Below are 25,550 nucleotides of genomic sequence, written 5' to 3' on the forward strand. Positions count from 1 at the left end.
CAACATTAACACTTATATATCCCCAGACAGAGATGGAAATGTTTGTTCTTCGCACTTCAGATTACTAGTTCAAACATAATTTGTCTGCTATAAAATAGGAGACAATAGTCTGTGCATCACAGCTTAGAGCAAATTAATCCTTGGGTTTGTTGCCCACTGCTGCTTTATCATCAACTCCATAAACTCATAGAAATTGATAACAAATTTGATCTCTAAGGTGTAATAGAAACAACTCAAACTACTAACAAGTTTATTTGTAATGAAGGAGACAGCACGGATGTGTAAACTCACAATTGCCTTTATTCTAAATAATGCTCATGCTAATCACGCGTTTGTTTCAGGTGCACTTGTACTTTTGGACTCCATCTTAAATTTCTATGACACTTCATCAATACCCTGTGCAACTAATAACGTTTTGGTTCCTGTCAAGTAATTTTGAACTATCTTATACTATTACTTGGTGATTTTTATGCCATCTCCCAAACTATTATTTATTGATAAAATCAGTGGGTAAGAGTTTGAAAATAGCCTTAGAGTTGAGAGCTCATTTTCTCCCAGCTGTGCAGCAAATTTAAGATGTGAGGATAGCGTGGGCCAACATATATGTACCTACCAAACCTCGTTTGTGCCAGCAGTGGTGCATATGTAACAGCCTGGGATATTTAGCATGTGCTACAAAGCAATGTGTAGACCAAGGACTACAGTTAAGCAGCACGACCTATAGATTGTGCTGCTGTGTTCTCACCTTGGCTGTTATCTGTGCAGGCTTTGCTTGCTGGTGTGTGGTAAAGCACATCCTCCACCACATTTCCACCCTCTTTCTGCTCCATGAGCTCATCCTATAGGATTTAGGCTTTTACTTTATCCTTGCTGTTTGCTGTGAGTTACATTCTGATGTTTTTCAAACCAAAGGAAATCTAGAATGTTTTTGGAGGAGACGGATTATGCTTTCAGGCATTAATTTTAGTGAAAGGCAGGCATCTGAATCACTTTTCTGAAGTTCTGCTTTGCTTGGCAGTTTTTTCTTTTAATTGTCTTATGTAATTACACTAATGTGCTATGCCTGGAAATCTCTTGCAGTATGCTGTTGAGTCCCAGCTTCGGCTTCATGGACTTGATGTGGAGAAATGCATGCTCATGATGCAGCCACGAGAGGTTGGTGAGACATAAGTCAGCTCTCCTCACTAATAGAAGTGTATTTCATGTGAGAGTCGTCATATATTCCCAAGTATTCTAGTGTCTGCCTGTGGAAGCTGTAGTCCATGTTCTTTATAATACTGAAATACTTATTTAGACAGATTTACACAAGCCTTACATAAATTTAAATTAGGTAGAACTTGAATTGCATATTCTGTTTCTGGGTATGTATTTTGGTATTAGAGGCCATTTTATAATTGGCTGGTTCAACTAGTGCATTTACCTTAAAAATGTTCCTCTCCCTGTTTTTCCTGTTTGTGAAAAGCTGACAGCATCTTGAGAGAACTACTAAAGTATAGCAGTTCATTGAAAAGTCCCAATGTCCTTTTAGTGTCCTAAGGAAAAAGATTGCCATAACATGAACAGCATTGTCTCTTTATCAGCACAGAATAAGGGAAAAGTCTGCTTTGAGGAATATGCAATTCAGATTAATTTGAAAGATTGCCTTACTTCACTTTTTGCAGTATTAAGAACTTTGCCACCTAAATATAAACTGATGGTGACCTTTTGCTTCTGAAGTCTGAGTCATCTTGTGAGTAAAGAGCCCATTCCTGAATGCCTGATAGATTTGCAAAGATGTTGAGATAATAACAGTTGCAATACTTGCAATTCAACAGTCTTGCCCAAACTCTTTTCAGTAACAAGTCTAATTTAATTCTAGGTTTTCACTGCCTAATTGATCCCTAGGTGGTGGTATGTTTTACATGATCCCTTGCTAGGAGGATGGGGCAGTAACTTTCCTGTAAAGAATCAAGAATGAGTTTTTGTTGTTGTTGAAGCTCCTCTATATTTAATGACCCCAGGTTTGGGGATTTTTGTACTTTTGATGATTTGAGACTTATTGTTTTTGAAATATAAATATGGCAGGTTTATAATAGCTTCCTGTGGGATATGAAGTTTATCAGAAAAGTACAGAGTGAAACTGATAGACAACTTTTAAGCCTTGCGAGTGTCACAAATTTCAGATGCCACATATAAATCATTATATATGCTGTTTTTCACTGTAAATTAAGTCTGTCTGAAATATTAAAGAGTATGAAGTATGCTAGAGTATGAAGTGAATAGACGCTTTAAAACTGGTACCTTCAAGATAAGCTTGCTAATGATTTTTTTGAAGTAACTTACTCATAGTCTACTTCATTGCTCTACCTTTGTATATCATTACCATGATAAGGATTTGCTTTTGATCTCCTTATGCAGCATGGCTCATAGTAAAATATAGATTATGAAATAAGAAATGACAGTTTCATTACTGCCAGAGCTGATGTAAAATGCGTGCTTTAACGTTGTTTTAGGGGGAGGAGACCTTGAGGATTGAAGACATCCTTTCTTTAATTGAGAAGGAAGGGGACTCTATTGCTGTTGTTCTGTTCAGTGGGGTGCAGTACTACACGGGCCAGCTGTTTGACATCCCCAGAATTACAAAGGCTGGCCAAGAAAAGGTAGGATTACTCCAAACCCATCCTTTAAAAAACAATTTTAGATCAATTTTCCTTGTGAAATGTTTTAAGTTTCCACTTTTTATGGAACAAAACAGCATATGTGGAAACCTCTGGGGCTGTGATAAAAAGTAAAAGCATGCTGTGCACAAATCCTTCGGGGACTGTGCACTGCATGAAGAAAGAGGGCTGCGAGAGCAATCTCACAGGTGGGACTTAAGGTATGTGGAGAAATTATTCATGACTATTGACTTCTATCTTTACATGAAAGCCTGGTAGAATTTCAAGAAGTTCAATAGAGAAGAGGGAGGAGGCAATCACAGACCCAATTTTTAAAGGTTTATTTGTGCTAGATTTCTGCTTTTTAGCAGACTTTCATGGTTTTCCTTCTTTCCTGTGGTCTCTCCATGGTGGTGTTTGCCCCCAGTGAGCAGGGAGGTGAGCTCCCACACAGACAGCAATGCTCCGATTCCACGGATGAGTTTTCAGAAAACAAGAACCATGTGAATCACATCAACATCACAAGATGGCTGTGTTTAAGTGATGACTCGGCCTTAGGAACTTGCAGACAGTGTGGTCTATGGGCATAGCTGTAAAACATCTTTAACCATCTCAATTGCCTCGGGAATCCAAGAGAAAATAGTTTTTAATTAAGTCGTCTTATCAACTGGAGGTCACCAGACTTTCTGTACGGGCAGCCTCTTACTGGATGTACCTTATCTAATATAAACCACTCAAGGAAAAACTTATTAGTATCAGTGAGTCTTTGCAAACCAGTTAACTATTTATATTTGATATTTATCTCTTTGGGGAGTTTCCTGGCTCATATCAGCGTATACATCTTCTGTTGCTGTAGGATTGGTAGTGGAAATTTTTCTGTATATAAAGTTCTCACTAAGCAGCATCTGGTGACAAAATTGGTCCCAAACATTACGAAATGATATTAACTTATTGACACAGATGCAGAAAGCCAAGGAAGAAAGAAAGGAGAGGAATTAACTGCAGAAGCAAAGGGGTCTGTGCATTAGCTCCATGTAGCTCTAAACAACACCCTCGTGGTGCCTCCTTCCAGTACTTTTATTGCTAACAAGAAGTTAGAAGAGAAGGCTAGGCTGAAACACTTGATGAAAGGGAAGACAGGTGATTAATAGGATGATGCCACTCAGTGCCGTGCTCAGTCATGCTCCTGGTGGCATCAGAACTTTTGTTCAGTCACCAACATCTGTTTGTGCACTGCTTCTTCCACAACCCCCCTCTGTGAAGGGTCTAAAAAGTGACTGAAATCTTTCTCCTCTACTGTAAATTTGAACAATCTGGGGAAAAAAAACCTTTTACTTTATCTTCTCTTAAAGATGCTTACTGCACTCTGAGACACATGATCCAAGGAGCAGAAGAGCTGTAGCTTCACTGAAGTCTATAAATGAACTCAGAGTGGCTAAGATCATGTATTCCATGGGGAAAAATAGTCACCAATAGTTCATTATATGGAGCAAAAATTTATTTGATTGTCATTTGAGAAGATAACCAGGACTTGCTTTAGAGAGCTAAAAATTTCCATAAGGTAATGCAAATAAAAATGTTAACTCATGCAGGAGGGAAACGCGGGCTGGAGAGTCCCCATGAATGCCTCCTCATGGATGTAGACACAAACTTTGCACACCTACACAGGAACTTTATCTCCTTACTAAAGAGGAGAGCCATTTCAGACAGCAGCTCAGTCCCCCAGCAGGCCCAGATAGATGTCAAATGCCCATTTCCAGCTGCATGCCTGTTAGAAGCACCATGGGATGCAAGTGAATCTTCTTTTTCAGAGATATTTCAGAAAGGAATAACGTATTTTAATTAACTGGTTTGTGGTTAGTGTATGTAGGACTAGGATCCAGGTAAATTCATAACCTGAAATGTCTGAAGTGTATTTAAAGAAAAGTAATTCAGCCTTGAAGTGCTTGAGTGCCCAGAGAGCCTTAAAAGCATGAGGCAGCCCTGTTGTTACCCCACTGTCAGATACACTTAGCTCAACATTCTTATGAATACTGCTCTCTGGGTTAAGTGATATGTTTACACAAAACCACTATATAACTTACTGTTACATCACACTTAAAAACAATCTTCATATTGCAAATATTTACTTAGCAGCTATTAAATCAGCAATTCATGAAAAGTTTGTTGTGTTAATAGTGGTGGGAGGTTTTCCTGTATCCTGCTGCTTCTTGGTCTTGGATTCTGGTTACAAAAGAGCAAAGTGTTGGGTCTTCATAAGCAGTTGACTTTTCTGTTCCCATGTGAAATATTGTTATTTTTAATTATGGAAAAGTCCTTATGAACTGTTGTACAGTTTTTGAGAAGTGAGGTGCAAAGGGAGCAGGGTGTAGTTAATTTCACTAAAAAAAAAAAAAAAAGCTGCCTGATTTTTTTTTTTTTTTGCATTTCACTTTGTGAAAAATTTTGCTGTACATCCAAATAAACCCCGTGTTTGGAGTGCAATGGTAGGAAAATTTTGGCTATGTCTTAATGCTAATGCTTCAGTAATGTCTTACCAAAGCAAGGACAGCTTAATTCCTTGAAGTCTGTTGATGTGAGTGAGCTGTCCTGGAAGCAAAGAGCACCTTGGTCCCTTCTTGATGATTGTTTCTTAGTCCTTCTGTGTAAATGTAGGCACTTATATTACTTTTAGCAATGGCAATCAGCACAAATCTTGCCTATGTGAGGCAGTAAGCATAATGATACTGGGATTTCATCCATCTTGAGCAGATCCCAGGTAGTTATAATGAGCAACTATTTCTTAGAGTCTTTTCCATGTGCTGCTTGGGGCAGACCTTTGTTTTTATTCCTCTCCCCTGCCCCAGTATAGACTAATTAGGGAATATTTTGAGCATTTAGGATACAGTGTTCTTCCTCAGTGGAGACAGTGTAGTTTGCTGTGCAGATGTTTCACTCTTCAAAAGGTAACTTGATGGCTGAAGGGGAAATCCAGATGCCATGAAGCAGACTGAGAAGAGCTAGCTGCATGGGGGCTTAATTTCTGACTGACATCCAGTCCTCTTTCTGTCTCGAGGCTGACAAGCTTTCAGGACACTGTGTGAGCTTGAAGACCACATCTTCTAGAGCTTCTGGACATGATGAAACCAGCAGTGGTTAAAATGACTCTTATACACAATATATTAAGACAGAATGGTTGAAGTTCTTAAATATACATTACAAGAGGGATATGCCTGATAAGTCATATTCACAGGAAAAAAAAACCACGAGGCTCTCCTTACTGGTGATGAAGGGTAGTGAATGACCCCATGCTCTTGAGCAGAAGAAACAAGGCTGGAGAGAGCTGACAAGCAAGAAACTGAAAAGGGGACAGTGCTAGGTAGAAGCCTCATTTGAGGAGGAAAAAAAAAAAATGCTAGTCAACCAGTGTAGCAGAGAGGAAAGTCCTACACAGGTGGTCTTAATTGTAATGTACAATGGAAATAAAATTCTGCAGTACTGTACCCTATCAGGGCTTGGCTAGAGGTCTCAGCTGCAAGCTCTGGAGCTCTGGAAAATGTCCTAGGATTCTTGAGGTCAATCATTTATGAATTAAGTTACTGATTTCCTTTTACATTTTTTAAGCCAATTTCCTAAGTTCTCTATGTATGTTAAGATTCCTTCCAGAGTGAAAGCTCTGCACATAGACAGCTTCATTAAGTCATTAAATATTAAATGAACTAAATTAAGCTTGAAAAATTACCTCAGGCTATTTTTCCATCTTAGGTCTCTCAGATAAATCAAAATTACAATGTATTGTGTGAGAGACTCATCAGCACGCTGAAGAGGATATAACAGTTTTCCGTGTTTCATATTTTTGTGCTTGCTGGAGAGGATGGAGGGGGCTGAATCGTTTTATTCTTCTGTCAGTGAAGAAATGGCTGACTTCTAGGAGACTCTAGCTCTCAAATACAATTTTCATTTCATAAGTTATATTGTACTTTCCACTGTCTCTGTACGTATGTAAAGTATTTTAATCTCTTGAGTCCCAGTAGGAAGAGCTTTAAGATCCTTCATCTTCATTTCTTTTCCTGCCTCTCTCTAAATGTCCCAGCTTTGCTTGTGTGAAGCTGTCATTTCTCTCCCTCTCTCCAAATGTCATTGTCCATGCTGAGTTGTTACCTGCTGGTTATCAGCAGCTACCCAAGACTCTTTGCAGAAATTACTTTTAGATATTAAAATAAAACAGGAGAGGCAGGGGAGAGCACATGTCCTCTTCTTTGCCCACAGCAGATGGAGAGCTCTGTTTTCCCCCAGCTTGGGGAAGCAGTGTTCCCACGCAGCCCCTGTTCTGTGTGGCTTGTGCAGGGAGAGCCGTTTCAGTTTGTTTTACTTTTTTCATGCAATCTGTGTGGCTAAACATTCGCTGTTCACACAACTCGTGCCAGACGCCTTCCTAGTAAAGGAAAGCAGTAACATCCTTTTGCAGATGATGACTGACTTGAACTAAACACGAGTGGGCTTTTCTGTAGTGATGCGGAAAACCTGTCTGCACCAAACCAAGATTTTCAGGCTCATTAATTTAACAGTGCCCTTTAGGATTTATCAAGCAATTTCAAAGCAGTGGGGAGCTGCTAAAGTGTCTCATATATCCCATGAGTGGCATGTTGGTGGGTTGGTAGCCATCCTGTTTGAGGGCTCCAAGTGCATGGTGTTGGTGCAAGACAACCCTTGCCAGCCAGTGTCAGTGCCCTTCACTCCTACAACAAACCACTGTTTTTTGTCTGTTTTAATTTTAATGTGCTGCCAGATGCATACATTCTCCAAGACTCCTAATACATTACTGTTTTCCTGATTTCCATTGAATCCAGGGAATCTGTTGTAGCAGTTTTTCTAAAAAGTCTGTGTGGGACATATGTATGAAGGTCAATGTTTAAATCCAGAAAACTTATGTTTTGAAGCTAAGTTAAGGTCTTAAACTTTCTTATTCAGTAGCAGGTTGGCTTTAGTAGCTTATTTCTCTGAACCAAAGCCATTTCATCTCTGGATGAGAGCATTTCCATGGGCATTTGCCATTTCTGTTGATTTGTCTTAACTTGCTTCTCAGTGTCTCCATGAGGACAAAAGATAGAGGATGTGAAGGCTGGAATATTTATTTGAACTTTGGTTCTGTTTAATAGCAAATGTTTATATTGTGCAACTTCTACAAGCAACTTCTACAATTTTCTTCCCATCACTTTGGGGGGTGAATTCTCAAGCTAACTTCACTAATGCCTCCACCAGAATTAGTGTCACATCTTAAAATGCTTCTTAATGCAAATTGTTAATTGTCTTATACGGAAGATTAAATATACTGAAGTATTGTTTAAATAATTTAGTTCAGACTCCCTTCGTGCAAGAAAGAGCAAGACATTCTTAAAACAAAACTTTATTTTATTATTAGATGCTGTTTTCTCTGAAGCCTGGGCTCTCACTCTTATTCCTACCATGCTGTTTGCAAGCTGACTGTTTGTGTTTTTTTAAAGCAAAATGCAAAATAGCATTTTATTTGTAGTCCAGGCACAAAAGGCAGTTTCATTTCTCTGTCCTTAAATATATAGCAGACATGAAGACATTTTTAGTTTAAAAAATGCTGCCATCCAGTGGCAATTTTGTGTGTAAAACTGCTACATTGTGATCTATGCCTCTGTGGTGCTTAATTTTTTTTAGTACCCTACACAAGTTGTGGCTATTAAAAAAAATAAATCCGTTTCAATGGAAAAATGGCAATGTATCTTAAAATTTTAGGGACAAATACAAAAACCTTTAAAAGTCCATGTGTTGCATAGGGTGTTGATCCTCAGAGTTTGGAAACTGGGGGTAGGGGAAACCTTAAGCATAAGTACAAATTAAAATTAAACATTAATGTATGAATAGTGTTAGTATCTGCTACATTTTTTTTTCCTCTGGCTAAGACTTGTAATGTAATACAATTTCTTTAAATAATGCCTTCCTTCTGAATACTTATTTCAAGTAATTCCACTTTCCTGCATGAGAAAAAAAACTTAGGAATCTAAATCATATCCAAGTGTCCTTGAAGACAAGGCCATTAAACGATTCATGATTCTAAACTTTATCTATGGAATAGAAACCTTGCTTCTAGTTAAGTTTAATAGCAGATGGAGTCAATAACATGCCTGACTAGAGAACAATGTATGCAGCTCTAAATATACTTTTTCAAAATAATTTTAGTGATGATTATCTTGGTAAGTAGCATGCTAAATACCTCTTTCCTGCAGGGTTGCTTTGTTGGATTTGACCTGGCTCATGCTGTTGGAAACGTAGATCTTCATTTGCATGACTGGGGAGTAGATTTTGCCTGCTGGTGCTCCTACAAGGTAAGAACAAATTTGTTGTTTGAGATTTTCTGTGATCTCATTTATGTAATGGGTCACCAAACAGGTAAGATGAAAAGAGCTGAACTGTTGATCAAGGCTTGGGATGAATGTTGTGGCTGCTGGTTCAAAGAAAGAGATGGGCACTGGCTTTAGTAGTGGTTTTCTTATAAGAAGTTACAAAAGATTATAGTGGTAATTTTTTGTTTGACCTGTAAAGTCTTGTGTGTATTAGTGGGTGGATGCTAGTGGTGGTTGAACATCTGCTGTGATAATCATACTGATCTGTGGTCACAGTATTAAAGGCTCTCCTCTTCCTCCAAGGGGTAACCCTTGGAGAAAATCTTGTAGTTATATGATTTTCATAAATGGTCCCTAAATATGAGAACATCTTTGTCTATACTTGAATAATTTTAGATCACACAATAAGGTATCTTCGATTCCTTTTGAGATTAAGAATCAATAAGCACAGTTAGGTGAATTGTTTGGCTTATATATATCGTGATATGAGACTGTTTCAGCCTTTTGTCTGCTAGACTTTAAATATCATATGTAAACCAAGAATATTTTCAGAACTAATCTACAAAAATGCATCGCTTCTACCTACATTAGGACTTTGAGATGGATGCTAAGATCTCCAGTTAGAAATAATGAGAAATATTGAAATTTGTCTATTTTATAGAGCAGGGTGAGGAAAGAAAAGCTGTGTTACAGATAATGAGCACAAAAAAATGCTTATGTGATGATTTTTTCTTTACAGTATTTAAATTCTGGAGCAGGAGGCCTAGCTGCTGCCTACATTCATGAGAAGCATTCCCAGAGTATTAAGCCAGCGTAAGTGTATTTCTAAACAAATTCAGAAGGTGCTGTGAATGTAAATACTAGTCCTAGTCACAGACTAGTTATATGTATGCATGTATATACATATGTTTATATGAACAGATGCAGAAGAAATTCCTTGCTTTGAAGAGAACTCAGACTAATATTTGTTGCTGAGTTATTGCCTTAATGAAAAGGGTAGTGCAAGTTTAAGTAACTTGGTTATCTGATTTTTGTTAGCTCAGAAGGGTTAGTTTATGCTAACTTTGCTATATTTTGAAATTGTTAATGTATGTGCTCACATCTCAAATAATTTCCTCCTTGAAGTCTACTATCTGTTCTAAACTAAGTATACTCATAAAAGAGAATGCTTATAATATTAAAAATAAGTAACCCAAATCATGCCTGTGAGACTGTTTAATGTAAAGAGAATACTTAACATCTTCCTTTAAAAATTGATTTTTTAAAATCATTGAAGTCTCTGGTTGGTGAACAAAATCAAAGACAATTTCAACTCTGTCTAATAGCTCTTTAATACTGGCATGTTTTCATTAAAATTATATCTACCAGTAAAGCTAGGAAGCATTACGTGAAGATCTGTGTTCTCAAAGACTTTATAATCCATGAAAAGCTGTGCTGAGAACTGAGGTTAGTTGCATTAAAAAACAACTACCTGTTATTTAGGATGTTATATGTCTGTACTTGATGTATATTAAGAACAGTAGGATTAGTACTTTTAATGCATTGACAAATGTAAACACATTCTGGCTGTAATCTTTGGAGAAATTGCTGGAACTTGCTTTTATTTTAGCTTGAGGAAGGCAAACTAAATCAGGTTTCAGAGAGAAATAATATCATAATAAGCAACTTCACTGCAGTATTTGCTGGTTTCAGACTGTCTAGACTCCCAGGAGATAACAGAATAACGCTGATAAGTTCTTCTCAGTCACCCATAACTGAAAACTCATTAGGATGACATATGACCTGCTGTGAGCCGATTTGATCCTCACATGTGAATGCTGGCAAAATATTCCAAATACCTGGGTATTTCTTCTGGAAAGTATCTGCTGATTCTCCCTTAGGTGCAGGTGTTGATCTCATGGCCAAACCTCTGGGCCATGGCTATGGGGAGCAGGGAAGATGCTGGGCAGTGGGGAAAACAGAGGGCCAGCCAGAAACCACAGAATAGCGATAGGAGGAAGGAAAAACAACAACAAAAAAACTCAAGGACTTTATTTATTTCCCCTTGATGAAATTTTGAAACTTCTGTGAGGGCACTAGCTTGGTATTGTAGGTAAGGGCTGAAATTAGTTTTTCCTGAACTTGCTTCTTCATACATAGTCATTAACTTGTGTATTGAATCTGGATGCTGAATGTCTTAAATACAAATGCCTGTATGAAGTAGTTTTATTTTTCTCCAGCCTGGGACCCAATTAAGGATATATTTTCAAACTCCCTGAATAGACCCTTTGCATTATTTAATCATAGCTATTTCATATTTCCTGAGACTTGATAATCACTCATCAAATTGTTTGTAGTTAATATGCCCTGTTTGCGTGGCTTTTCTTTCTTTTCCACATCAACCAGCCATTTCAGGTCTCCAGATAAGACAGTGAGACAAAGGAGAATTTGTCTATGTCAAAGTATTCAATTTTATAGCTGATTTAAATGCAGAGCAATTTGCTATATGTTGTACAATCAAATAGAGTGGAATTTAACTGCTCTGGAAGTTGCAGCATTTACGTTGTATCTGAAAAAACGTCTTTGGCTGTCATCTGAATCAAGGATGACACCCAGTGGCCAGACAACTTCATTTAAAAACAGGAGCACCTAACACCGTTTCTTTGCATCCCAGCCCATACATAAGCAGCTAATTAAATTCCAGTCTGGTTGATAGCCTTTTGTCATATAAACCACCTGAAATATTGTTTTTAACTCATGATCAGTATTATGCAAGTCACTTTACCCACCTGTATAGATTTCTTTAATTTGTTTCATCCTTCATATTTTCTGCAAGTTATTGACTAGGTAGTTATTTTTATATTGGACTAATATATTGTATTTTAATATAAAAATGTGTGTTCTGACCATAATTCAGAGAGGTAAACCTGGGCCATTTGCCAAGTGCCTTTTCCTATTACTTTGCTGGGGCAAAAAGGACTTAGGTGTTTATTGAAAACTAAACAGCTTAATCCACATTTTTTAACACCCTCAAGCCCAGCTTCTGCCTTTCATCAAAGACACTTGGGATTGTTTTTTTTTTTTTTTAAAGTTCTCTGATTTCCATAAATATGCTTTTTTTTTTTTCCTCATGCCAAGTCTTGCTAATGTGAATATTGTAAGCAAATGGGTGTAAACAAATGCCCAGTTTTAGAAACATGGTTCCCCTCCAGCTGTTCTCTACAGGTGTTGCTCCATCCAGAGCTGGCTCCCTGGACTATAAAACACTTATTTGCTGCTTTGTTTCTAATGCACCTGGAGCTGTGCATAGAGATTTTAATTTATTAGCCTTATCACCAGCAGCTAGGGCCATGCCAGAACTGGTCTGTGCTTTGAGTCTATAGACTGAGATTGTGGCAGCCCATGTGTTTCATAGCTCTGAAACAATCAGCCCCAAACGAGTGTTATGCAGCCATACCATGTGTTACGTTCCAACAGACAAAAATCAGCACAGGTTCCACTTCAATTTATTCATGCACAAGCTTCCCACAAGCTCTTTTGAAGCCAGTAATTCACCAGTTAGGAAACAACATTTGTGCCCAAGAGCAAGCTTTGATCCTTAGGCCTGATGGCCAGAAGATGGAGGCTATGAACAGCACAGGCTCTTCTGCCCTCCTCTGTGTCACTGCAAACATCATCCTGCACTCTGGCTTAGCTAGGTATGGTCCTCTAATTCACTGCAAGGGCCGTGGGTCTGAAAGTTACATGTTGTAACCATCCTAATTAATATCTGTACCTGAACATGCAGAGTAATCCTTCACTAGTCCGCTATCTTTCTTTCCACAGCAGTAAAACTGAATCAACCTGACATACAGGGGTCCCATATATCCCTATTCTCTCATGATCTCAGCTCCTTTGAAGTCTCTCTTAATACTCAAATAGCTTTTTTTTAATACCTGTTCTATATATCACAGTGCAATATATTCTTGGCTGATTGTGCTAGAGCAATTTCTCCCTGAGAGGAGACCTGGACAGAGCAGAGCTATGAAACATTGCTGACATGCTTTGGCCAATGGCTGCGGATTGATCCTGAGCCACCAAATTTCCGTGTAAATTCAGCTGGGTTGCAGAGGGGAGACTTCAAGAGACAGAGCTTAGGTGACAGAATAATAGTGAAAATCAGCTTGACTCACATTTTGGGTTCAAGAACAATTATTTTTTTCTGCTGCTCAATTTCTTCATTTATATAAATAAATAAAACTTGCTAAGCAAGTTACCTACAAAGAAATGTGAAAGCTTGTGAGGACCTGGGGTAGATGTCAAAGCAGAAGTCAGGTATTCATAGCAGTGTATCTGCAGCTGTAAATGCACAGCAACTTTAACCCTGCTGTCAGTTGGCATAAGGGATAGAAAGGGACAAACTCACGGAGTTCTGAGATAGGAGAAGAAAAAAGTCCCAGTTAAATCCCTGTAAGAAAAAGTAAGGCATGATTTTAAAAGATGAAAGTGAAATAAATGTATGTAAAGCAGCCAGGAGAATAATAGATAAGCCTTGGCAGAGGATTAAATGAAAGTTGTACACAGTCTAGTGTTTAAAGCAAAAGGATTTATCAAGACTTAACTTTAGCACAGACTAGAGCAGGTAGAGTTTAAAAATAAAGTTTGTGATGTGAAGAAGTGCTGTGTGTGCAGGAAGCAGCTGATGTCCAAATAGCATGTCGGCTTTTGCTATAGGATAAAAAGAAATCTTATCAAAGAAGAAACAAAGGTAACAATTTCATAGTGGCTTTGAGGACAAGGAATCTTCAGACAAATACTTCATACACAGAGGTGAGATGTCAATTTCTATTAGATCACTTTTCTTTTGGACTTCATGGTCCCAATGAAAACACCAGAGCACAAATGGCTTCTTTATTGAGACCTGCCTGTCTTTTTGGTACGTGAACTCTTGCACTGGTATGAGGAAAAAGAAGTAAAGCTGCTCTTGGTTAAAATGTTCCTAGGTATAATAGACTGAGATGTGCCAATTCTCTATGACCCTTGGAGTCTGTCATATCTGGCTATCTTAGCATTACTGAAAATTTTAACTGAACAGAGCACCCTGCCCTGGCTAAGAGGAGGATCTGGAAAAGCAATACTGAGACTTCTAGGAAGCTGTACACAATGCAGCAAGGTGGAAGTCAGTGGTCACAGAAGAAAGCATACATGCTGCAGTGTGCAGAAGGGTTTGTCAGTGGTCCTAGTGCACTCAAATTGTGGGGTAATGTATAGGCAAGCTATTCGTGGAGCGTAACATGTGTCCCTGGAGTGCATAAAGTATCCTGTATTAAGGTAGAAATGAACTGTTTCTTTGCCAGGGAGATGAGAACAATTTAGCTCCTTGAGCTAATTTAAAAACCAAAAGTTAAAATCTCCCTTGGGAAAAGACTGTTTAGGAATAAAGGCATTGGCTAATTAGGCTTAATTGCATTGTCTTGGGACAAGTGATTTATTAGGCCAATCTAGACCCATGATGGGCCTGCAGGGGTGTGTTCTTGGATTCACCAACTGAATGGCAAATATCCAAGAGCATTTTTTAACTTTGGAATGAGTCTTTGGGACAAAAGGAGAGGTTAATGTTCATTCACATCTATTTCCATTTTCATCTTTTCAGCTCTGTACGTCCTTTTATGTTGCTTTCATGATCGTTTCCTTGTTCTTTGTCAAGCATTTCTATCTTCCTTCAAATCCTCCCTTGTAATTAAGCTGCATCTTCAAGCAGCCTGGCTTCCTTTCTCATTATTCATAATCTTCTCACTCTCCTCCCTGAAGGTGTTCCATTATGTTGTGTCATCTTTGTCTTAGTTGATTTTTAAGATCTGTGAGAGAGGAGCTCTCCCCCTTGTAAATTCAAGGGACCATGTACAAACAAATTTGCTGTATATCAAGTCTGCATCACCTACAGCATAACTGGAGTGTGTGTGAAAGTAATGTGCTGTTGTCATCCCCTTTGTCCTCCCATGCTGCATAATTTACTATAAGCTTTGAAAACTTAATCTTTACAATGGAGTATGTAGAAAATCAGATGTGGTTCCAGTTAAATTTCTCAACTATAGTAATTCTAACAAGTATGGTGATGGACTCTGTAGGCATCAAAACACTGAAATAAGCAAAGATAAACAGGCAAGTATAAGCACTTAGCTTCTGTGAGTCATATCTTCTCAAACAGTATTTATAACATTGGTGGCTTTGGCTGCAGACATCTGCAGATAGCTTGCAGGCAGATTTGGAGTTTTTATGTATATTTAAATCTTTGCCTGACAACTTGCTCTTTCATTTGTCCAAAACTCCAACAACACTATGAAAAAGTCTTTTCAAGCATTTTTCTCACAGCTTTTTTTTTTTTTTTTTTTTTTTTTTTTGGCTGGTCAAATTCTTGCAGGTCTTTATGGTATTCATTCTACAGCAATAGTTTATGTGCTAGACCTCAGCCAATTCAAATTTATTTTGCATCTCTCCTTCTGGACCATGCTGGCAGGGCATAAACCACTTAGTCTGCTCTGCCATGGCCCCTTCCCACTCCTACCCTTGGAAGTGAGAGGGAAGTGGCTGCGTTCCTCACGGATGCCATTTCCCATCTGCAGCCTGAAGCTTTTCTCATCAGATGGTGTAAGACACAACAGCTCAAACACATGAAAGGAACCCAACAGGCTTAGGCTGATGGAAAGGTGAATGTAGCCTAGGGGCAGCTCTCACATCCCTGTTAGCTAGCAAGGAAGAGATCTCGGGGCTCTCCTCAGAGTCTCTATGGTTGCTGTGATTTCTTTCTGCCACTTCAAAGGACATGTGTTGTTAGCAACTTGCTCTTTGTGCCTCGGTTCTCCACTATGAGACAGGTAGTTTTGAAAGCATTCTTCTGCTGTGCCTTGGTTTTACCAGTAAGGGAAGGCAACGAGCTGGCTTCCTTCCTGCTGAATGAGCTTCCAGGGATGCAGTGCTTGAGTTGGTGTCACACACCTCTGATGAAATGGAAAGAAAACCTCCTTTGCATGCCTTGGATCACAGAAAGATCTCCCCTTTTATGCTGCTCTTAATCTCTGTGTTTTCGTATCCACCTCACGGAACCTTTCTCTCTTAGGGAGGAAAAGTTTATTTTCAATAAAACCATCAAGTAAATCTTCTGTCACTTCTGGTAAAAGCTCTCTTCTGTGCAGAACTGTGCTGCTAATGCAGCCTTGCGTTTGGGATTTTTCCCCTAGATGTTGACTCACTTTCAGTATTTGATTATTCTTCACTTTTTTAACCTCAGAGTACCATTTGGGGTACTTGCTATGAAGCTTTCCTCCTAAGATTCCAATTTAAAGCTGTTTTCTACGTTTTCTACACGTGCCCTTTAAAATGAGATTTGCTATGCATGTATTATCTTATTAGCCCACAGTAGGGACTTTGTTTCTAATTCTTCCTTACTGAACATGCTTCAAGATCATGGCATGTCCCACAAAACTGCTCTAAGCTGGAAGTACCAGCAATAGCCCTTACACTTCTGTGCCATTAGTACTGTTACCTTTTTATTCACTTGTGTCCCCTGCAGTACGTTTCTGTAGTTTTTAGTTGGTTGCTGATTCAGATGGGATCTCCTCTGCTGCATGTCCCCCAGAGCTGTGTGTGTGCCTCTCCTGGCTGAAAACCTCTGGCTTTAGCTGTAGCTCTCAGTGTATCCGCACAGCTCCTATTGTGATTCATATCACAGGTGGCACTTGAATCAAACCATAAGCATTTTTAAAGGTAATTGGAAGGTCGTTGCCAAGGTTAAGGAAATAATTCAGCCTCTTTATTTCCTGCAATGTTGGTATTCTGTGTGTATGCAGGGGGGTGTTGTGTGTGGATGTATATTTACATTTTTTTCTTCATTTACCACTTATGGTTGTTTGGTTCCATTTGTAGTGCTTCTGCTCCCCATACTCCCTCCTTATCTTGGCTGAAACTTTGCCCCAAGAGGATGCTCTCCCCAAGGCATGTGTCTTCACATTTTTCCTTCCTCCTTTTAATCCATTTTATTTTTGCTGTGGCTGTAGGCAAGCGAGATCACTTCTTGTGCCTACCCCCACCCGCAATACCTTTCATAGTAAGTCCACCAATCATGTTCACAGACTGCTGTCTCTTTTTCCTTGTTATCTCCATACAACTCCACTGAGCAAGGAACTTCTTAGAGAGGTTCATGACACATGACACATATTTGCTTTAAGCCATCATGCCTCTTATGTGAAACACTTATTTTCAAAGCTGTTTGGTAAATTCTGGCTATCACACCCATTATTCCTCATTTTCCACTGAAATTGTTGGCATGGCTTGCTGGCAGTACTGGTCTACATGGAAATAATGGGGCAGCTACAGCAACCAGAGGTTTGGTGTGGGCTGTGAGATTTCACACAAGACCTGCACTCACTGAGGTGCCTGATGATCAGTTTCTTGTGAGAGGCTGGGGAGGGACAATTTACATCCCTCTTCCCCTTTTCCTATTCTGAGTCTACGTGACATAAAACCTGGGAGCTAATCACACCAGCGCAACTCTTTGAGGAACTTGTAGCTACTTTCTGTCCTGTGGCATGAAAAAGTTAGTTCTTCACATGAGAAAAAGACCATGTTAGTGTCCTCATCTGGTGGCCTCTCTCTATCCTCCCCCATGAGAAGGGCTTGGGGGCTCCTGGGACCAGTGTTGGACCTTATGTCTTAGGGTCTGAAATAGGGGTGTTGTGTCTGCTGCTAAACTAAGGGATACTGCAGCTTTTTAAGGAAAAGTCACATTTTGCTCACGTTCTCTGGTGGGTAAAATTTCAGCTTTTTGAGCAGAGACTCTCAACTCTGAGAGCTGTCCATTTCTGTTCTCCCATAATTTCACGTCTTAGGCTTCAGCTCAATAAAATCACTTTGAGTTTTTCTCTCCTACAGTACTGTTTAGTGTCAGCAAATGTTTTGTAACACAATAACACTACTACTGGGTTCTGTGACAATTCTCATGCTTAAAACTTTGAATTCAATTAGTTCCAGCTACTGACATACATTTTTTTATTAAAACTCATTTAACGTGTTTTGCCTCTTTCAGCCAAAGAACAGAGGTGATAATTCTCACATTTTTAGCTAATGAGGATTCTAGTATGACAAAGGTCTTGCGTTAATATTGCGATTGCTATATTCAAAAACAACAAAGACCCGAGGAAGCACGTTTTCTCAAATCTTAAAATTTTTATATTGTAGTTCAGTCAGACATGTATTATTTAGAAATATATCTAGATACCATCCCCTCAAAGATTCATTCAAAGGACTGAGGAGACTATAGTTCAGTAAATGCATCATAGTAATCAAAACCATCGAAGTCTCCTTTAAGTCAGAATTCACATTTAAAAGTACTTCTAGGAAGGACTGTTGCTTTTATTTCTTGTTTAATTTAATCTATCTGAAACAGCCTAGAAAAAAATTACTGAATTCTTAAAGAATATAATATGCTTTTTTATCACCATAATATAATTGGGAACTATTCAATACTTTATAAAAATCACTCACAACTTTATTAATAATCTCTATGAGTAAATTGGCTCCCTGCTTGATTTTTAATTTCTGGTGCTAGGGAGAATATTTGATTTCCCTCTACTAAATGTGCTAACACACTGTTGGCTGTATTCCCCCTTTTCATATATCTGATATTCCGCTAGTACAAGTGATATATGAGCACTTTGTGGTAATAGTTGTTCATAAGCTGATTTAACAGTTCTTAATTCAACTTCATTAGCCTTAGAGGGGTTGTTTTTCTGTGAGATCTCTTCCCAGGATTTAATTTAGCCTGCAATATTGTCTGCTGCTTGATCATACCTTTCTTTTGCCTGATCACGTTGAATGAAGTTATCCCTCATTGCAAGCGCCCTAAGGTTTGGCGCGGAGCTGTGTGTGGCCTGGCCAGGCTCTGATCAGATTTGCAGCAGTGCAGCCATTTCTCTTCTGCACACACCTCTTGCTGCACCTCCTTTCCTGCTGCGAAAGTGAGCTCTGTCTCCCTTCTGTTTTGACCTGCAGGGGTAATACAGAGGGACATGTTGAAATTGGTGTATTCCCACTTGTGTCAAGTCTAAAAGACTAACAAGGAAAAAATCAATTCAAGAAGAGCATGTGCATCTTCTGTCTTCACATACCTATCAGCTGTAAATCACCTTGTGCTTGATTGATCAAACAGCCTGGGTTTTTCCACCCAAGAGTCTCTCTACTTGTGGCGATGGTTGCAGTGAATTCCCCACCCTGAGACCACTGGGGCTGAGAGCTGTCCAGTTACATATGGAAAAAAGGATGAGGAAAAACCTAAAGGATTTTGAATTTCAGCGAACTTTTTTCCTGATTTTGATCTAAAAAAACTGATGCTAGGCAGAAAGTGAATTTAGCCTTTTTTTTTTTTTTTTTTTTTTTTTTTTTTTTTTTTTTTTTAACAAGACAAGCCTCAAAATAGTGGGAAGAAATTGTCCCCTGTGTCGGTGGTACCAGAACTATTTAACAGAAGACTATTTAAACTATTTAACAGAAGAAAAATGTCACGCTATTAGCCTCTAATACAATCATTACTTTGGTCCTTTGTCAAAATAAAAACCTCATTGATATTAAATATGGGAAGTTACTACTCTTATAGTAACAACTTTTCATAAGGAGTTCCCCCCCCCCCCCCCCCCCCCCCCCCGAGTTCTAAGAGACTGGTCCATTAATAATGTATGGCATTGCTCACAAGTCACATATGCTTAATAATTAGGAAACATTTGTAATGAGTTGGAAAGGGTGAGGGAAAGCATCAGGGTACGTGAAAGTCTGAAACTACAGAAGTCTGAGGCTAATAATTACCTGAGCTTCAAAAGCTTTTCAAATTCTAACAACAGGTCCTGCTTAAAATTAACAAGCGTTACACAGAATAGAATAATGAAAAAATCCAATCTTATCATTTGGGATAAAGACTATCTAAATAGGTATAGCGGGGTGGGGTGTGGGGGGAAGCTTTATAGCTTCTGGCAAGGTTTTCTGAAGGAGACAGAGTTAGGTTTCCAAATATTACTGGAGTCTAACAGGGGCTAGTTGCTAATTCCCCTAGTCCCCCATGCAGATCCTGGCCTCTGTATGTATACTGTGAAATACTCTCCCTAACTGACAGTTTCACAGTATATGAAGAATTTCAACTACACAAGAGGGTTAAAACCTCAGAATTCTGCCTCTCTGTGATGAAACTGGGAGTCACTTTACAATTATTCTTCATTTTGATTAAACATACCCCTCAACACCATACCAAATATAAGTATTTTTTTCCCCTTCCAGTGAGCTGTCAGTGGGAGAGCTCTGGGCCAAAGTAGGACCTTGCTGTGGTGCTCAGTATTAAGGGCATGGAGTGCAAGCAGGCAGTTTGGGACAGGCTTTGTTAATAGGAGTTCATTTCAACAGCATGCAAGCCCTCATTTCAGGTGGTATAGATGTGGAAAAACATTGTCCTTCTGCGTGAGTTTCAGTTTTTGTTTCAGCACATTTGTAAAACATCATGTAGAAATCAGCAATGGAGATATTGATTTATTTTTTTTTCTTGGCATAAGTGCAAGTTAGATGACATGGATCAAGAAAAATATTAAATTCTGAACTCAACAGAAACCCAAGACTGGAAACAACTTTTGAGCCTGAGAGGTTAATTTGAGGAAAGGCTGGAAGGAGGGGAAAAAGAAAACAGTGGCATCAGCCATTACCTCCAACTCCCCTCTTCCCATCTGTATTTCAAAAAATCCAGTATAAAATTCTCCAAGGAAATCTATTTCTCCATTCTTACACGATCTTCATTACTAAGTATGTGAAAACATGTTAACGAATATATTCTCACCGCTCACCAGAGAGTTAGGGCAGTACTGAGCAGCGTTTCTAGACATGAGGGCTTGAGGCATGGAAAGACTAAATGACTCATCCGTGATCAGGCAAGTCTGTGATAGCAAAGAAAATTGAAACTCCTTCTCAAACTCCAGTCAGGGAGCCAAGAATATGCTATGTAAAGCAATGATCATTTTTTCTGTTTTCTTTGGGGGGGGATTCTTGCTGTTTATTCTGAATTTTGGCATTGAATCCAAAGAAGGGCAATGATGCTCATGTGCTTCCAACAAAATTAATGCAATAAAGCTGAAACAAAATAAATAAAAATACTGGTAGAAAACTGCAATAAAATTAATGCAGACTAGAATGTAAAGACTGAGACTGTGCCCCAGCTGTAGAGCCTGAGGATCAAGTCTGCGCTCAGAGTTTGCAGGAAGCAAGCTACTTTCAGGCTGGCTAAATTTGCATTCATGTCATCCAGAGCCTGAATCCCATCCAGGTGGCAGGCAGTCTCCTGGCAGCATTGGTGGGGTCTTACCCTGTTGATGTGCTGTGAGGCTGGGAGGGTAGGAATGTGAATGCAGCCTTTGCTTCTCTTGCCTGCTCCCAGTTTTCAAATAGTTGCAACCTCCTGTTTTTTTCTGGCTCTGATTTGGCCTAATTAGGCAAAACTTGTAACTCTGTAATGCACGGCCTATTTTGCTACTCTTTTCCTGTTGCAAGTATTAGGTGATGCCTTTTTTTTTTTTTTTTTTTTTTCAATAGCTAATCTACAGATATTCACTTGATGCCACCAGGAAGCTTAGGTGAAATTTGTAAGGGAAGCTACTACCTAGTCGGCCATGTCACCCTCATCAGATTTTTATGCTGTCACTCAGAGAAAAAACAGCACTCTGCTGATGAGTTACCAGAGATCTTATCAGTCCACCTGGGGGAGGGGGATTTTGGGAATGAAGAAGCTTTTCAGTGTAATCTTTGAAAAGACCTTTGTAAAGAAAAAGCTCTCTAAGAGATGCAAATATAGAAAAGAGCCAATAGGAGAATCAACACGGTTATGATAAATGTTGTGGAAGTCATGCTGGGAATTCACACTTTGTAAAGAGAGGTGGCTTTGCAGGGTGATACAACAGTTTGTTTATATGAGCTTGGCTTCTTGGGTTTACTTCTGTCTGAATGCAGCAGCAGTAGGAGATGCTACTACTCAGGACCTGAGGCCTGGCTACTCTTTCTATCCTTACTGCACTCTGTGGAGGAATGCACCCCGCTATCTGGAGCTAAACATTTGGTCAAGCTGGAGATTCCAGTATGGATGTACAGTCTATTCAGGAATACGTTTGGTCTTTGGGAGTTGGCCATGACATTCATTTTATTTTTTAATGTGCTTTTTGAAACGTGAAAGCTGGGCAGAGCCAAACTCTGGATGTGGCACTAGTGGCATGGTACGTTCTAATCTTATCCTAGGTCATCACCACAACTGAGGCCAGATGTAACTTGTTCCCAGCTTCAGGCTGGCCCCAGCCTGCAGGCTTTTTGTTTTTCTTTTCCAATTTAATTCCAAAGACATTGTGAGTTGTTTATTTAGCACATTTTCTGCTAATGGAAACATAGGGGTGGCAGGGCTAACCTCCATTCTCACACCACTCAGTGTGCTTCTTGGGCTTGTGCTTGTATGGTCTTACAAGCCATAAACACAGGCAGTGGATGTAGTAGGGATGTGCTCTTAAGCCAGCCAGTTGTCATGGATGTTTGGGACTGGAGGAAACTGAGTTACCATTGGATTTTTCATTGCTTTTCCTGCATGAAGTTGCCTTTGCAGACATAGCATGTCTGTGTTGCAGCATGTCTCAGTTCTGTGTTGTTTGTGAAAACTTTTCTTCCAACAATGAGAGCCGGGAAAAGTCTCATGAACTCCTTAATGCTGATTCCTACTGATAGTTAGAACAGTGGCATGAAAGCCCAAACAATCCTTGCCAATAGCTAGAAGCTTTTACAAAATAAAATGAGGAGTGAAAGAAGAGCTTAGCTGTAGCACAGCAGCTGCACCAACCACTCTGCGAACTGTCCCCAAACTGCCTGTTTATGATTTAGCTTAATCCACAGTTTCATAAACATGGAATGGTTTCCTGGTATATGCTCCTAATATAGACATCATATACGCAAATACAATTTCTAGACAGCATTGTAACCTGATTATGGAGAGAAAACAAACTGATCCATACCCAGTGAAGCCAGCTAGTGTGATATAAAGTACTACTAATTTCACACCACATTCCTGTTGTGGCACTTTAACATGTTTTCTTATGGACATAAAATGATTTCTCTCACGATGTAATGACAGGATGCTTCCAGTGCATTGCCTGCATTGCCCTGGATTGTGCAAGTTGAACTGCATTAATAGTATTTCCCTGTTTTCTGTGTCGCTACTCAAGAGTTTCTATTTCTTCTTGCTGAGAAGGGAAATGAGACCCATGGTGCTTCAGGCAGTAAATTATAAATGAGTAGCATGATCGTCTGTAACTTCGACACAAAGGTCAAAGGATTTTTTTTTTTATTATTTTTTCTGTGTTCTTTAACTGGATCGTCTTTGATGTCTACGCTGCACATACATCATGATCATTATGTCCCACACTCTTGCATCATTAATAGAACTACAAACGAGATGGCTCAAGTTATGAACAACTAGTGCTTCAGTCTAATGCATACAGATATGAAGGAGGGAAATGAGCTAAATAAAAATACTTATTGAAGAGATTGTTCCCTGGTGTAAATGCACTTAAAGGGAGTAGGACTAAATGAGAGGGTACTGCTCCCTTCTGGAGTCATTTTCTAACACAGTAAGTCTTTGTTCATTGATTTGTAAAATAAGAGAACATTCTGGGGTAAAATAAAGAATTTGAAAAATCTTCCAGCAATATTTCGTTATATGCCTACTTACTGCATGAAATTTAGCTAGTAACAGCTTGCTTTAAATTGTATGTTGTGCGTTTAAAAATGATTTCTGTGCATAGACTGGAAAGCTGCAAAATCCCCGGGAAAGTTTCAGTGCTTTCAAATGATGGAGACATGGGTTTTGTTTGCGGGATAAAATAGAGCAATGTGTTACTTTATTTTAAAAGTTACTCTCTTACAGAAGAAGGTTTGTATAGGTATGTGCATTCCACAAAAAACCCGCAGGTCTTCTGGTGCTAACTTACTCTCCTTTTTGACATGCCAGCAGTGGGTTTCACATCCATTTTTGCTGCCAGATGGAGAGAAGTTAGCTGCAGAAGCACTTCAGGAGCACCTGGCTACCTGGGACAGGTGACCAGATGTCATCCTGGCACACACCGTGAGCCAGACACTGCTGGGACAGCCATTTCAATTAGTGCTATGACGAAACTGGACAAGTGCTAAGTGTAGATACATCTGCAAATAAAGGGCAGTGGCTGGTAAAACATTATTATAGTGGAATGATTGCAAAATGAATCTCTTTTCCCCCCAGATGCACTAATTTTTAATACACTTCACAAAATGGGTTTTATTTGCAGTGAAAATATTTTAACTCTGGAGTCCAGTTACCAAAAAGTCTAAGGTGTTTTAAATACAAGAGCATTGAAGGAGGCTTTTGAGGTCCTTCCAAACCATTTTGCAAAGATTATGGTTTGGAATTCCAAATCAATTTAGATCTTGGTGTCTTTGTTTTTCGAAGCAAGAATAATCAAAATGGTGACTGCATTTCAAAAAAACTCATTTTGCATGCAGAGTAACAACTCTTTAATAAGAAATTTTACTGCAGCATCTTAATGTGCAGTTTTATTGCCTATTATTTTTAGAGAGCGTTTTTAAAGCCTTATGTTTGGGATTTAACACCTTAGCTATTTCCCATCATAACAGGTTGAAATTTGGCATAGCAGTGGCAACCCTCATTTCAAAATTTTCACAGAAAATTGTAAACACCAAATTGCTAATTTGTAAAGATTTTAGATTCAACACTTTGAAGCCTGTCAACTTAAATGTCAAATAATATGACATCCATATGGACCATTAGATCAATGATAGTGTAGGACCAGAGCTGCCTCAAAGTGCACATCCTGTAGTGACACCTTTGAAGTTCTTGAACAGCCAAAAATTAAAATAAAATTTTAAAAAAAAAAAAATGGTAGGAAAGGGCAAGACAGCTAAAACTGTCTTTAAAAAAATCTTCATTCTGTCAGTTTGGAAAAGTTCTGAAACTTCATTTTCCAAGCTGTAAACATGATGCTGCAGCAGAGGTCTGATTTTAAGCCAGCTTCAGAGTTAGCATGTTTTGAACTCTAGAAACACAACCAGAGTGCTTCTCATTGGGTTTTACTGGGGCAGTATTCTGGTTGATGTTCATTTTATCTTTAACTGTAGGATGCAGTCCAAATAGAGCATCTTATTTTTTTCTCCTTGCTACCAAGTAATAGTCCAAATGTAGTTCACATATTCTTCTGCTGTTTAAAACTTTTGGAGTTCATGTAACGTGTCATTGATATTAGTAGTATGTTGTAGTAACATATAGTATTTATAGTCTACAGTGAAATGTCCTATAGATATTATACAGTGCGTATTAAATAGCTGGAATATCTTTTATGATTCAAATCATCAGTAACTGAGTCACTTGGGTAGAAGCTGCGATATATTTTATATTGGGCATATTCATTTTGGCAATATAATATCTCATTTGAAATGAATGTATATTGCACTATTGATTTTCATGGGTCTTACAACAGTAAAAGCATCACAACAATAA

The 25,550-nt window shown here is 38.8% G+C and overlaps 1 protein-coding gene across 7 annotated transcripts in view; it reads left to right on the forward strand.

The window, feature by feature from the left end:
* Positions 1-25,550, forward strand: part of KYNU (kynureninase) — a 59,724-nt gene that overhangs the window by 26,027 nt on the left and 8,147 nt on the right. For 6 of the 7 annotated variants that reach the window (XM_035332148.1, XM_035332151.1, XM_035332149.1 and 3 more), the window contains exons 7-10: positions 1,081-1,155; positions 2,493-2,639; positions 8,873-8,971; positions 9,729-9,802. In XM_035332148.1, coding sequence (XP_035188039.1) covers positions 1,081-1,155; positions 2,493-2,639; positions 8,873-8,971; positions 9,729-9,802 — 395 coding nt within the window. The remainder of the gene's footprint in view (positions 1-1,080; positions 1,156-2,492; positions 2,640-8,872; positions 8,972-9,728; positions 9,803-25,550) is intronic. The other variant, XM_035332153.1, reaches the window with a different exon arrangement.

This window comes from Oxyura jamaicensis, chromosome 7, assembly GCF_011077185.1.
Source record: "Oxyura jamaicensis isolate SHBP4307 breed ruddy duck chromosome 7, BPBGC_Ojam_1.0, whole genome shotgun sequence".
Lineage (NCBI taxonomy): Eukaryota > Metazoa > Chordata > Aves > Anseriformes > Anatidae > Oxyura > Oxyura jamaicensis.